Source organism: Manacus vitellinus, unplaced genomic scaffold (assembly GCF_001715985.3).
Source record: "Manacus vitellinus isolate BGI_N305 unplaced genomic scaffold, ASM171598v3 scaffold_12_pilon, whole genome shotgun sequence".
Taxonomy (NCBI): Eukaryota; Metazoa; Chordata; class Aves; order Passeriformes; family Pipridae; genus Manacus; species Manacus vitellinus.
In genome coordinates this window covers 15,509,412-15,525,068 of record NW_021938949.1, presented here as the reverse complement: position 1 = coordinate 15,525,068, position 15,657 = coordinate 15,509,412, and the positions used below count along the sequence as shown (strand labels likewise).

The 15,657-nt window shown below is 38.9% G+C and overlaps 1 protein-coding gene across 19 annotated transcripts in view; it reads left to right on the top strand.

Moving 5' to 3' along the window:
- The window catches only part of RBFOX1 (RNA binding fox-1 homolog 1), a 1,012,766-nt gene that overhangs the window by 762,407 nt on the left and 234,702 nt on the right, over positions 1–15,657 (top strand). For 2 of the 19 annotated variants that reach the window (XM_008926276.2, XM_008926272.2), the window contains exon 1: positions 9,859–10,172. The exons of 15 other annotated variants lie outside the window; for them this stretch is intronic. In XM_008926276.2, coding sequence (XP_008924524.1) covers positions 10,086–10,172 — 87 coding nt within the window. In that variant the 5' untranslated portion in view covers positions 9,859–10,085. Of the gene's footprint in view, positions 1–9,858; positions 10,173–15,657 lie in introns of those variants that run through there. 2 more of the 19 variants (XM_008926271.2, XM_018067489.1) reach the window with 2 other exon arrangements.

Here is a 15,657-nt window from a genome sequence, read left to right as displayed (position 1 = left end):
TTTCTTCTGGTTAGGGACAAATAACTACTGAAAAAAAAAATTGAGGCAAGGTACAATGCTCTCAGTCAAAGAGTTTGAGTTCAGTTTCTGGTGTCTGATCCTCCTATGTTGCGTTACAGGGGGATTGACAAAATCTGAGGTCTTAGGTGGAGATAACTTTCACTTTGTCTTATTTCTTGCAGCAATAAAAATCTTAGTAATATCCACCTAATACCTTTAACATACACTAAAGCACTGATTTCAATAAAAATAAAAATAATCCTCTTCTCTTGTCCTTCTCTGCACAAATTTGCACCAGTTCTTGGCTGGTGCTCCAAGGGCACTGACAAAAGTTGATTAAAACCTAAATGAAGGTGAGATTAAAAATCCTTTCATTATTCCCTTCGAATATCAAATGGAATCAACCAGAAGGAAAAAAGTTGGTAAGTGGGTGACAGGAAAGGCTCTTACCATCTGGCACTGATATAACAGTGTTATGGTTTCCTGATCTTATGTGCTTATTCTACCCTCTTCTGTTATTCTGACCATGATCCCTGTAGGGTTACGTTGTCCTGAGGAAGTTGTGAGAGATAACTTTAAAAATCAACTATTCACATGGATTCAGTATCCACTGTGTTGCTGAAGAATATTTAGCACTGGAAAGTATAATGAATAAATAGAATATTTTTTAACAGGTCTTGGGAGAGGGGAGAAAAGAAAACACATGATGTGATTCTTTAAGGTGAGATCTATTTACTATATTATGAGGACGTTTTCTTAAAGCTTCACCCAGGGAATTTTGTTCTTTTTACCTTGGTTCTTCTGTGTACTGGCTCTTTACACAAAGGTGCCCACAGAGAGAACCAGAGCAATTCCACTGTGATTGACTCCTCTTCAGTCACAGATGCTCAGAGTGTGGGCAGAAAAGATGTGGCCCATGTCAGGAAAAGGCTCCTGTGCTGTGTGAGCTTTGCCTGGATAGGCCATGCCCAGCAGCTGCCTGTAAGACCGAGTTTAGGTGTGGTGGTTGAATTGCTGAACATGGGATTAACTGTGTCTTCAAACAGTTGCATTAGGAAATATCCATGAGACTGAATTGACTTCAGACATAAAGTAGCAGTGAAGTTTAAAAAAGCTTTATTAACTTCGTGATATTCAGATTTGGAGGCACATTTTGTATCAACTGAGCTTTCTAATGCTTTCAGCCAAATCCTGCCTGCCTTAGATGCTCCTTGCTTGTAGCTCTTGGCTAAACTTCAGTACTTAGAGTATTGCCAGTGTCTTGAATAGATCTGAATTATGGCTTGCATTACATCTAAGGCCTTCAAGTCTTGATATTTTATCTCTGGAAAATATGAAACTTGTCACTTGTGAACAGAAATTCCCTCTGATCCCTTTAAAGACCTGTAGGGTCTTTATTATTTTGAGGTTTGAATGGGCTGTTACTCCAAGGCACCCTATGCTGGTTGCTGCAATCAAACCCTTGCACTTGGCATGGTAGGGTGCTTGAATGATGTATTTATACAGGCAGGAGGCAGGGTTTAATACCATCTCATGATTCACTGTGCAGTCCTATTAATATGAACTTCACTCGGGGGAATAAGTAGCTGTTACTTGTCAGCAAATCCTGAGTGTATTAAGGGGGTGAAGTTGTATTGAAAGATCCTCACAGTGATACTCTGCTGTTCCCAAGGGAAGCAAATGAAAACTGTACTTTGATGAATAATGAATGTGCTAATTGGGGTCAAGAAGAAGTCATAGCTTCCTGTGATACCATAGTTAGAGTAGCCTGACCATGGCAATAAAGAGAGGTCGGTTTGACCAGATTTGGCAGTAAAAATATGTAATTATCTGTCATCTCTGTCATCTCCACACAACTAAAGCCTGATACACGGCAGTGATGGGCAGGTGGTTTATCTCTTCTACAATATAGTGTTGTATTCCTGAGATCCTCTTTTCTGCATGTTGGTTCCATAAGAACATGGCCATGAACTCACCCTGAGACTGCTTGAGTGCTCAAGTATTGGCAAGAATCCTGTGTGGAATAGATGGTGATCTCTGATGGCATTGCTTGGATGTATCACTAGGATTCATTAAGAGTGGGTATTGATTACAGTCAACCTGTTCCTGATTTGCAAGGAAGAGTGTGTTTGTTGCTGCAGGTCTTTATTTGCAATTGAAAGTACCCTAAGGGGAAGATTACAGCCTGCTCTTACCTCTTGGCAAAACACATGCCTAAAAAAACCATATTTCTTGGTCATCTTTTGCACGCAAAAAAGAAGGAAAAATGAAAGATTAAGAAAGATATATGAAAGTATGATTCTAATATGTATTTTGTGAAAAAAAAATATAGCCTGACACTTTATTAAATAAAGATGTATGTGATATTTATCATTTGTGAAACTGGAATATGTACGTAGTTTCAGTAGTTTGTCTGTGTAACTGTGTGATATCAAACAAGCATGAGATTTGAAAGTGTTCTATGTTTCATACAAAATTTTCTAAGCTGCTTAACTGCTTATAGATTGGAGGCTAATCTCAACTGTTTTAGAAAATGCAGATAATCTCAAGAGTAGAGCAGTGGAAGACATCTGAAGTAGCCTGGAGATGGGGGAGAGTTTGTTCTCAAAGAGGGCAACAGGGAAAATACAACTGATGTGGTACCCTGTCCAGCTGATAGGAATTATGGAACAAAAGCCAGGATGAAACTCTGTAAGAGAGGGAAAACAATGCAGTGCACTGAGACAGAGGAAACAAAGTGAAGAACTTGGTAACACATCTGCAGTGTTTGTTGTGAATAAGTACTAATGTCTGCATGTCCAAATCAACCCTTGGTGCTTAAAGCAAGAGATTTTTCCTCTGGTTTTGCAACTAACTTTTCTGAGTGATCCAGGACAACAGGTAGCACACAGAGAAACTCCCTTCACAAATGGAATTGTACAGGCCCATGGAGCTACCATAAAAGTGACTTGGATCACCATGTGTGTTGCCCCAGTTTTTGTAGCTTTAGGAGACTTATTTTCTGTGTGACCCCTTGCAGTCTGATGTCATCTTCCTTCCTAGTGCAATGCCCAGCACATTAAATAACTGAAGTTTCCAGATTGATCCTGCTTGAATTTTGACACAAATTCTGGCATAAAAATCTTGCTAATTGGTGTGATAGTGCAGCTGAGTCAAAAGGCACCTATAGCTACTTGTTTGGTTTCTTAGAGTAGTTGTTCCCAGATTGTTGTCTGCTTTTGTGCCATGATATGTAGGGATGGTGACAGGCCCCTACATTTCTGTAGTAGCCAAAGGGAAGTCCAGCCAGAGAGCATCCCTTGACTCCAGCTTTAACCTGCTTCCTCTCTCTAGCACACATTTATCTCCTCTGTAAGTGAATGTGTTTTGTGACTCACTGAAGGGTAAATCACTCTCTGCTGTCAGGAGACAAATACATATCTCCAGCAATCTAGTCTGAAAGAACTGAAGGTTTCCAAGGATGTAGAGGTGGGCAAGGCTTGCCTTCAGGAGTTCCTGGAAAAGTGAAGCTAAGTAGGTGTGTACCTTTGAAATGTGTGTGTTCTTTTGTGTTGCTGTCAGAGATAGTGATCTCCTGCAGCAGCCACAGTTCTCTTCTAAAGGAATTTACCACTGGACAGTCAGTCCATCCCTCAGTCAACGTTTCTGTGCTGGGTTCTGGCCAAGTGGAGGTTTAATGGGCTGAGAGAGAAACATTTATAGGTGTTTTTAAGACGTTTTATCTGATATCAGGCAATTTCAGGGGAAAGCATCAATGCCATTTCCAGCTTAGTTAGGAGGGGTAGGAGTGTAATATTCAAGGCAAAATGAAAAGTATTAATTGTTCAGTTGTTGGCAATAGGAGCTGGGGTAGGAACAGGCTGAAGTGAGCCCATGGGAGGTGATGACAAGTACTGTATAGTTGCTGAGGTAGCAAAAAGATGTGTTTTGGGGCAATGCAGGGAGCAAAATGAGAAGCGATCTTTGTCTAAGCATTCCAAAAGAAATGCAAAGTAAACATGCCATTCTTTAGCCAGTGAGATACTAGAGCAGTGCACAGTACTGACAACAGAAAAGAAAGTTTCAAGTTACTGATAGAAGAAGAGAAAAAGGATTGACTGTGTACTCAGACACCAACGTTTACTGCAACGTTGCACTTCAAGTGTTATAAGACCAATTGGCCTACAAGGTGAAAGCCTTGATTTTTCTAGAGCTATGAATAGTTTCCAAAATATGTTTCTGAAGTTTTTGTGTGAAGTGATTCTCTCTGAAGTTCTCATAGTCAGCAAGACTGTAACTATTTACCTTTATGTATCTTTGAAATCTCAAAAATTGCCATCATTTTATTTTTAGAAGAAAAAGGGAATAGTTGAACTTCAGTGGAACTGAAATGTTATTGGTTTCTGATTAAAAACTAGCAGCAGGTCAAGATGAACCTGGCTGATTCTTTCAGTGTGCTCCCAAGAGCTAATGTAATTGTTAAATGCTAATGTAATTTTTAAATAGAAACTTTAAGTTCTGAAGAAAAATCTATTAATTCCTAATGTACTGTATCCCACAAGTGTTCCACATACTTGAAAGTGATGATTTCTCTAAGTTGTAAACAGTTTCTATATCCTTATATATCTCTATCTTTTATCTATATCCTTATATCAATATTCTGTTCACTAGTATAAACAGAAATGCTTGGTAAACTCCAGCAACTCTGACTTCATCCACCACACTTGTATCAGTATGAGATCAGTAGATATCTCTGATTTGTATAGGTGATATTTTCTACTTTAAAAGTCACTAAAACATGCTGTATTTTGGTTCTGCTATGATGTGTGATAGGAGCTGGCTGGGGAATTCATACCTGGCTGGAAAAACTCCTACACATTCTTCAAACTTTGCTTAGGAAGGTGGAACAGGGTGAGCAACTGAGGGCAAGGGTCAAGTCTGGATAGTGCTTCTGGAGCACTTGAAGAGCCTTTGGTCCTAAATGGCTTTTGCAGAAAGGTGGAAATAATCTTTGGAAGACAAGTAGTAGCACTTATAAGTGTCACCAGATGTGCTGGGGAGGGTGGGGGAAAATGTGCAGACCAAGTTTTTCTGTCCAGCAGTATTTCATTTAATACCTGGGTCTGCTTAGCTCAGGCACTGCTGATCAATGGCAACTCACCCTCTCTTTCAAAGCATGTGTGCTGCTGGTGTCTGCTTAAACTTTCTTAGAGACAGCAATCTAAAGTTGCTGTGGATGAGGGAAATTATCAGGAGACTTGGAAACTAATCTGTCCTTTCAGTTTTGGGTTTTCCTTTACCAGAAAACCACTGAGAAACCTTAAAGAGAAAATGGAGAATAGGAAAGGTGGCCAGAAATAAGAGGCTTGAAGAAGAACTTAAAAGAAACAAATATGACATAGCATGGAGAGGGTGCCAAAGTGGTACCTGAATTATTTATGATCTGAGAGATGGGAAAGTTTCACCAGTGTTGGAAGGAAGTAGAAATTATTTGAAGTTCATTGGTGTCGTTGAGCATTTGCAAGAACTGTTGTGGTATTTTGAACTAGATACAGGCATTAAGAAGAATTAATTATTTGGCAGAAAGATGGTCTAAATAGATTACTTCTGTCAGAATCTGATTAGAGCATACATCATTGATTGGCTGATGACTGCATTGCAGGGATCTGCCTTTTCCAGGCATTGTGGCCCCAGGGAAGTTGCTAAAGTCTTTTTTTTTCCTTCCCTTGAACCACAGCAAAACCTAAACATCTGCTTTTGCTTGGGGAAGTATTTTGGTCATTGTCTAATGTGCCATTTACATGTTCTATGCAGGTGGGATCAAAACCTTGGCCTTTCTTGCATCGTTTTCATTTTTCTTGTTCTGCCCAAATGTGTAGCTCAGTTTTCAGGCATACTTCTGGCTTTGTTTCTGTCTCTGTGCATCCCTACTGTACAACAGTCTCCATTTCCTTCCCATTTTAAATGACTTCTTAGCAAGTCTTCAATAAAATTACTGTTAGAGCACCACTGTCAGTAGCTTGAGTTCTGTGCTAAAACAGAAGATTGTTATATTAGACTGCTGGACCTGAAATACTTAATTATTTTGTGACCTTCTACTGCTACCTTAACTTGCTTAACCTATGCTCTCCACCTTTAAAACCAGCTTTTCATAAATAATACCTGCCTTTTAGCAAAATTCTGCAGAAATGAAACAAATAAGATTGCACATTTTATTTGTGCAAACTAGTGTTCATCTATTTTTCTTGTTCTTTCCTCCTCTCTCATTTTTGAAATGAATTTTCAAGTGCAGAAAATACATGAAAATTTTTACTTAAAAAGAAACAAAACAGGTTTTGGGCTGGAAAACCCAAAATTGAAAACCAAGGGCTGAAGAGAACGTGGCCTGCATTAGCACACTGAAAATGGCTTAGCATGTAATTTTTTTTTTCCTACCAGCATTATAATTTTCTAGAATGTAATGGAAGTGAAAGCTGTATAGTTGTTTAAAATAGATGATCTCCCCTTTACCACCCACACATATACTTAATTTTTTTGCAGGGAGTAGGAATCCTGGAGTGGGCAGGAAGTAAGTGCTGTCACCTCCCCGTGGCTTCAGGCAGGTGATGGATGGGCACAGTCCTGACCATTCTGGCTTTGTCCTACCAAAAATGTTTAGGTCTGTGCTTAACCTTTACCATGCTAAAATAAACAGACCTATCAGCTTATTTATTTATTCTAACACTATTCTGGCTCATTCTCTGAGTTCTCAGCACTCTTTGTGTTCAGATTTCATATATTCACTCTCTGAGTTCTCAGCGCTCTTTACGCTCAAATTTCACGTGTTCAACATATTCTTGCCAAACTGGAGTGACCATTAATGATGAACTGTAAAATAAGCCATATTTCCTTTTTTGTGTGACTGGGAGGCAGAGCACAAACGTGTTGGTACAAAGTGGTGAAGCTGCTGCAGTTGCACTGATGTGAGTTCAGAGCTTGGCACGGGGCAGGGACGTGAGTAAAGCTCTGTTTGTACCTCTGTGTGTCTGGTTCACAGAGGTCTGTGAGAACTTAGGTAGCTGGTGCACACATGGGACATCCTCAGAGAGCCCCCCAAAGAGTCACAGTTTGGCTTTGGAGTGCCATATTGCCAGACTTTTAGAAGCATGTTTGTTACAGTGAGGCAAGCGAAGCGGCCTTACCTTAAAACAGGTAACTGCCGTTTATTTTTGAAGTTTATTTTTCTATGTTACAATCTGCAATGTTGAAATTATAAATGCTTTTTAGACATTTGATAGTTTCATTGTTCTTGAATGTTTATGCTGCTTGCAAAGGACTGGAAGGGTCCTCCTGGGAGTTGCTGAGTTCAGGCTACTATTTGCATCATATAATTGCCTGTTATAAGCCACCTTTTTTTGTTACTGTGTTTTGTTCTAGACCCTCATTAGCCAAGACCAAAATACTTTAAAAAACCCCAAAACAAAAAACAAACCCTTGAAAAAAATATTTTCAGCCTAAATTTATTCATAACAAGGTTTTTCTTGATTTTTAGAGTGTCAGGATTGTCCTTAGCTTAAACAGTCTCTTCCTCCTACTGTTTTCTTCCCTGTTCACACATTGTTTTGCTGGGATAAACAAATCCACCTTAGGTTCCTGTTGCAACATAGTTGTTCCAGTCCCCTGAATACAAAAAGGAATTTCTCTACAGCCATTTTAGTTCAATTTGCCTTTTTTTTTTTTTTTAATGTGAATGAAGGAAACTGTATGCTAGTGGGAGAACCTCTAAGAAATCAGGAAATTAATTGAGACATAAAATTAATTAAGAAATACTTCTAATTTGCATCACACTAGCAGCTCAAATTCTTTAAACAGATGCAATGAGATCCTGCTTTTCTTCCTCCTGAGTTTAGATCTGCAGTTTCTGTTATTAGCAGAATCATGAGCTTGTGTTCTGTATTATTGAATTTCATCCCATTTCTATTAATGCAGCCCATAAGGTTTAGCAGTTCTTTCTATGTAATATTCTTATCCTTTTCAGTCTTGACAGTACCTTCCAAGTTTGTGTCATCAGGAAATTTCATCAGCATGTTGCCTTGTGCCAGAATAATTAAAGAAAATGTGAAAGAAAAAAAAAAATCTGTCCCAAAACAGATCACAGAAAAGCTTCCCTTAAGCTCGTGCTTCCCTGTACAAGTCTTCTCCTTTAGGTTTTCTAACATCTTATCAAATACATACCTGCTGAAACAAAAAACCTGCTGGGGATTTTACAGAGCAATTTAACAGTCTTATTTATGTCAGTTGTCCCACTGAAGTCATTTGAGTAAAGCTTGCAGTATCCATTTTATAATCTCCATTCCTGGGTGAAAGAAATCTTTCTCTTCAAATGCAGCTCAGTCTGCTAGATGAAGCAATTAGGCGGTAGTTAAAATGAAGTTGTGGATTTTTTTTTAAGAAATTAAATACTTTTGGGTGAGTTGTCACTGCAACTCACTTTCTAATATGTACCTTTTGTTTATGTATTTCTGTGTGAAAGTTCACAACTGGTTTTGTATCGGAATTGATGAAAACCTTTTGAAAAAAATCCTACTGCACTCTTAATAATTAAACTGCAAGGCTCTCAATAAGAAAAGAGCAAGAAATCAGATTTACACCCGAGCCCAGTGAGATAACCAGTGTGAACAGCATTATCCCCAGCAGAAAAGTGAAGCGATTCTGTAACAGGAGATGGAGTTGGGTAAACATCCCTCCATCATGTGACAATCGCTGTCCTCACTGGCAGTGTCTCCAGAGAGCATCCCAGAGGGTCACAATTCAACAGCTAAAGTTAGAAATGGTCGAAGGCTGAGAGAAGCAAGGGCCAGCCTGCAGCTGCTGAGGTAGATTTGTGACTCCTGCACCACGGCTGCCGTGATACATGAGAATCAATTACTGGGAACCTTTCACGATGGTCAAAATGTGACATTAAATAATTGAGTATCACATCAAATCTTGTCTGCAATTAGTTATCTGGGAAAGTAATTATGCAACAAAATCAAGGAGCTGAAATTAGTGGTGTGAAGCACCCTGGTTATTCGAAGACTGTAGGAGAAGATTTTTTTTTTATGTTTGTTTTTTTTTTTTTTAACATGAAGTTGTAAGTACCTGAGTAATTCCTTGTTGAAATAAAAAACTAGCCTTGCTCAACTGTAATTCTTGTCATTAGCCATATCTGCAATCGAAGATGCATTCCACGTGAAACAGGTGTTAATGACTGAGTTTGTTTTGTCTAAAGTAAAAATTAGCTGTGGAAGAGAATGTCTTGCAAGTAGTATGTTTAAAATCAAACCTGTTTTCTTTAGGGAGGAAAACAGCCTAAATTTCACTCTTTTTGTCCCTTACATTCTTAGTGTAAGTTGAATTGGAGGACAGATTTGAAATACTCTAATGGGCAAATTTGGTCTTTTTGAAATAGTTATATCAATGTAACAACATAGATGTGAAAGGTTAGAAAAGCCATTAAAATATAATTTACATTTGTAGAAGTAGCTAGCTTGTATTAGTTAGCTCAAATATTCAAAACAAACAAGGAAAATACAATTAATCAAAACAGGGTATGTACCCAGTGTGACAGACTTAAGTTTAAACACTCACATGAATATTGTTTAACAGCTTATAAATACAGGGAAATGTTTACTTATGCAATCATGATAAACCTGATTATTTTTAAAATGGCTTCTAATAGTAACTGTTGTCATGTATATGCCAGAACTGATAGGAAAATTAATTCTAATTAGTAGACCTGTGTACAGAATTTGATCTCTATATGTGTAGTACTTGAAAATCTGAACTGATAAAGAGTAGTAGGCTTAGTCATGTTACTTAAGCTGGTCCCAAAATAGCACCTTCCTTTTTTGGTAGAGTTAGGTTTGCAGCTGTTGTCTCTATCTGTTGTCTCTGAAGAAAATTTTAACATTTAAGAGTTGCTGACGTCAATTTTTTTCTTTTTTTTACAGCTGATGTGGGCTTTGCCCCTGACAGAAGTTATTTGGTTCTAGCTCTGAGTTTGGAAGAAGTTGGTATATAGATTTTCCCCTAACTTTCAATTGATGTGTTTAGCTTTAGTTGGGAGTAATACTATCACTTAAACCATGTTGTCGTCTCAAGGAGTTTTGCTACATCCCTATGGAGTGCCCATGATTCTGCCGGCAGCACCATACTTCGCTGGACTTGTTCAGGTAATGCAAGGCCGCTTCCAACAAGCAACTTAACTCTAGTGCACTTAGAGCAATAATTGGAATTTTTATGGTTGAGAAAGCAAACACTTTTAATACAGGCAAAAGCTCTCGTGTAGTCAGTGGGAAGACAGTAGGAAATCAAAAAGATGGATCACCCTAATCTGTGTATTGACATCTCTCATGGCTGAATAAATGGTGTAGTTGAGCTATATTTGCTTGTATTGATTTGTCTGCTGTTTAACATTCATGCCTTTGCTTCACGAGGTTGACCACAGGGCAGAGGATTTGCTATCCATTCCAGGTTTCTGAGGGAGTCAGCATTCCCACGGCAGGTCATAAGACAAAGTAACTTACCATGATGTGTTTAGGTTAAGTGTTTTAGCACAGCAGATAGGAATAGTGTTAAATGTGCATTAATTCGTATGTTATGCGTCACACAGGGTTTGTGTTTTTGTGTGTGTAGAAAAATATCACCTACACAGAATATTTATACACATCCTCTTAGTTCTTTTGAACCCTCAAAGTGTAAGATCTTGCTGCAGGGCGAGAGCTCTGTATTTTAGAAGTTAACTGGCAATTACTAGATTGTTGTTGTTGTGTTGTCTGCTTTTGATTTGATTTTATTTTTATCAAAAGGTGGTGCTACTGAAGTTTCTACTGTTGGACTTAGGATTTTTAATAGATTGTGTAGACGCTAATTAAGCAAAAAGTATCCTGTTGTTTACAGAATTGGAAGACATCAAGAAAGAATTCAAATAACATTTCCAAGCATTGACAAAATGAAAGGAAAGGTACCTTGTGACCGTAGGTAGATATTATGCATTAACAGGGTCAAGACATGAGGGCTTCTCTGTGCTGTGCTAGTGATGAGTCAAATGAACTGTGAGGAGGAGGGAAATTTTCATTATGCTCCTCTACTCCAACATTTTGCTGGCAGAGAGGGGCAATCACAGCATGAAACAGGTGCTTTTCCATACAGGTCCCTTCAGTAATCAAAGACTGTGAGTTATGATCTTCACTTCAGGCTTGATATCAGACACATAGGTCTAAAATAGAAATACAGCATTGCACAGTGGCCATTATCAGCTATTGAAAAACTGTGCCTTCTGAGGTGTGCAAGCTGGTGCTATTTTTTGTGCAGTGAGACATGGGAACACGTCTGAACACATCAAGCAGGCCTTGATATCCATTAGAATTTGGGGGTGAAGGTCGGACGCTGGAGCTCAGTCAGCCCCTGTGCCATCCTGTCCAATAAATAATTACAAGCAAATCGTGCCTTTCACTCTATGCTGATTGATGTTGAAATTGCTTTTGAAAGTTCTCATAAGTTCCTGTTATAGATTAAGTGCCGGTGTAGGAAAAATAACTGCACCCAACTGAAATGGGTGAATGTAATCAGGTTTAATGGACTCGAGAGCTTGTTGGGAATTAAATAACTATTGATTTGTTGGAAAGTTGCTGTCATTACAAAATGCCACTCTGGACGCATTATCCAAGCAGATAGATTAGAAGAAAGGGCCCTTTGAAAATTGGGGATGCCTTATTTCAATCTTTTTCCTTTCCTTTCTTTCCTTAGAAAGATATATCCAGGCCTGTTCTACTCCTTTAGCGTAGATCTAAAATAGTCAAGCAATAGGAACAGTTGAACAACAAAAAAAATAGGTATGTTTACAGGTACAGTTGGAAAGTGTTCATCATGTGGATACTTCTCAAGTCTCTTGTCTTCTCTCTCTCTCTCTCTCTCTCTCTAATATCAAACCTGAAAATTGCATTTTAGAAAGAAAGCACATGTTTGAGTTACTGTCTTAGTGAGCAAACTACAGGATTAAATGGCTTGACCACTTCCCCCCCCCCCAAGTTTTTAATTACATTGGCAGTATCTCTGGTCAGCTTATGACACCAGAATGCTTATTGTTTGTCTCTTAGAGTAAACCCAAGTATCCAAAATAAATAATGCAAGGGACACCTGATAGGCATATTTATATCATCCTCTTCTGAGCAGTAATTACATAACATTCAGTACTTTAATGGAAATTTTTGTTCAAAAAGTATGCCTTGATAAACTGATTATGCAAATGGGGTTTTTTCTGGGTTACAGGTTGAGATCACAACCTTGAAGTATTTTTGAATATGAGGCAGTTTTAACATTTTATGGGCTTATAAGATTGTAGTTGACTTACTTGCATGGATTTCTACGGAAAATAGATGTATTTCTAATTAGGGATTCCCCATGATTTCCAATTGGTTATATTCCTAGATTGCATATGAAAACAGTGTAGAGTATTGCTTAGAGATTTGGGGGACTGCTTTGGGGTTTTGTTATGTTTTGTGTTGCATGATTGAGCAAGAGAGAGATCAGATCTCCGTGGAGGAATGTTAATCTTCAGAGGTTCTACACCTTGAGGAGCTGCATATTATTTTCCTTAGTGCTGTGCATATGCAGCCTGTTCCAGCCTCTCCTCCTAAACTGATGAGTAAACTCTGTCATACATACATGCTTGCTTTTGTCACACTGGCTTGTTACGGACTCCTGGGATGTGTGAGTCCTGGGATGAACAAAAAAAGGGCAGATACCATGGGTACATCTCTGAAAACACCTTATATGAGCAACCATATGCATTTCCCCAGTTGCATGTGTTCTATTAAGAAGCTTTGTCTTCCTCTTACTGAGATCATATGTTTGAGCGAGATGGTGGAAAAGGAAATGCATGTGTTCTTGGAGAGAGAGAAGGTCCAGGTAACTTGGAAAAACTAACTTGCAAACTTAGTTTTATTTTCCAATAAGTAAATATACCCTAAAAAAAACCTTATTAGAATGATGGTGCTATTATTGCCTATGATGTATTAACACATTTTTAAATGAGAAAATGTTCTTTTCCTCTTCCTTGCTTCTCCTGGGTGAAACTGTAGGAGTAAAAAAAAAAAAAAATCACATGAAAGTACAAATGATGCATAAATAGCATGATGCCTCATGTGGGTGGGGAGATGTTTTCTGCCTTGGCACAGAGGATGTCCTGGTGGCTTCCTGGGCTGTCACAGGACCCGAATGGGCACTGCAGTGCAGCCCCTGTGTGTACTGTGGGCAGCAAGGCCTCCGCTGGGGCAAAACTATCCTGCTGTTTGTCCTGGTAAGGGAGGTAAAAAAAAATGTCATCCAGGATTAAGTGTCAATCCAGTGAAAGGCTTCTTATCCTGCCCTTGGTCCCCATCCCAGTTCTGTCATTTGATTCCCAAGGGGGAGCCCGTATGTCCGGATGAGCGGGGAAGTCACTGGGGTGTCCATGGAAAAGGTCCATGTGCACTGGCCAGGGTGTGGGAGCATGGCCCTGCTGCCAGGAGAAGTGGCTGTGTGCTCCTCCACCATCTCAGGGTAAACCTGAAACCAAGGGCCATTTATTTATCATTAAAATTACAAAGTGCAGCATCGAAAAAACTGTCTCGCAATTCATCGAATGTTGTGTTTTGTTAAATAATAACTTAAAGGGCTCCACATCTTTCATGGCTCTGAGTGGTTCAGGTATATAAAATCTTTGCAATTGCTCTGGTTACTTGGAATGTTAGGTTTATGAGAAAATATTTTAAAAACGCATGAGCAATATATAACACTAATAATGGATGCTAAATTATTTATTACATGGCTGGTTTGGGTGGTTCAATTTCCATTTAGCAGAGAAAAAGGAATTCATAGGCATTATTATAAAAATTATTAAAGCTGAAATTTTTTAGACCTTTCAGTAAACTGGAAAGTTCTAAATAGACAGACAGTTCTATTTAACACAGAATGTGCCACTTAAATATAAAGGTGGGATTATATTTGAATATGGTCAGTAATTTTTAAAGTATACTTTTATTTTAGCATAGTGACCAGAAAAGCTCTAAGAGTTTTGAAGCTTTAATATTTTTATTGTTAAAGATTTCAACCAGCTAAGCTAAAATCTTTTCATTTGCTTATTTATCTATGTGGTGGTGAAGGGGAGGGTGGAGAAAAAAGCAGGAAATAGAAAGCTGTCGAGGTAACTATTTCAATAAACAGGGAATTTCTGTGCTTTTAAATACATCATTCTTAAGTTTAAATTATTCTTAAGATATTTATATTTTTTTCTGTGCGTCTGATTTTCCGTAACTGGCTAACTAGTGTGTTGGACTGACAACTGGAAATGTGGTAATCTGGAGACAGCTCCATTTTATTTTAGGGCTGAGAGAATTGCCTAAAATATGCTGTGAAAAGTAGTGGTGCAAACTTATCACGGTGCCATCACTGTACCCATCTGGAAAATCCTTGGTTTACTGCTGTGTTGGGAAGTGCTAGCAGGGAGTGCACGCAGAATATTTGCAGATGCTGCTGTGTGAGGCTACCTGCAAAATCACACTTGCTTTCTGGCAATCCAGTCTTGGAAAATGCCATGGATTTGTTGTGACACCTTGCATGAAAAAGCTTTTGTAATTTAGTAGGTTTTATTTGAATAATGCATTTGAAATAGCAGTGATGAGAGGTTTTAATTTTTCCTTCCCGTGTTGCCTGAAGTGGTGTATAGTTGTTTCTGTTGGGTTTAGATTATGATCTAGTGGAATGCAGTGTGTAATTTCTGTTTACATTGGCTGAATTGCCTCTTTGAAGTGCAGTAAGTAGATGATTTACCTTAGATGCAGATTTATTCTGGCTTGATTGTGTTGTTCTGTCTTTGCAAGTGATAAGGGTCTCTTATTACTGGTACTGTACTCCCAGTGCTTTGTGAGTGGAGGTTGAATATGTTTTACTACTGCAATCACTTTTCATCTGAATGTGTATCTTGTTTTGGTTTTGAGGGAGTATATGTAACATTTCTTCTCTGCCTGAGACTTGCTAAGTGTTTTCTCCCTTCTGTATTGGAAGAGCCTTTAACAGATGTAAAGTGGTGGTATTAGTGATGAATGTAGTCTGTGTTACTTTGATAAATGAAGATTTTTATAAGCAATGTTTAAATCTCTGGAAATCATGGAATCATAGAATTGTTTCTTGGAAAAGAGCTTTAAGATCATCAAGTCTGACCCTTAACCCAGCACTGCCAAGTCCACCATTACTTCATGTCCTTAAGTGCCACATCTATGCTTAATTTTTAATTTACCCTTTTTAAATACCTCCAGGGATGATGACTCAACCGTTTCCCTGGGCAGCCTCTTCCAGTGCCTGACAACCCTTTCCTAATATCCAATTTGAATCTCCCTTGGTGCAACTTGAGGCCATTTCCTCTTGTCTTGTTACTCTAGAGCAGAGTCTGACCCCCACCTGGCTCCAACCTCCTCTCAGGAGTTTCTAGAGAGAGGGAAGGTCTGGCCTTAGCCTCCTTTTGTCCAGGTGGAGCCCCACCAGCTGCTCCTCATCACACTTGTGCTCCAGACCCTTCCCCAGCTCCCTTGCCCTTCTCTGGACACGGCCCAGCCCCTCAATGTCTTTCTTGTCCTGAGGGGCCCAAAGCTGCTCCCAGGATTGAAGGTGCCTCAGCAG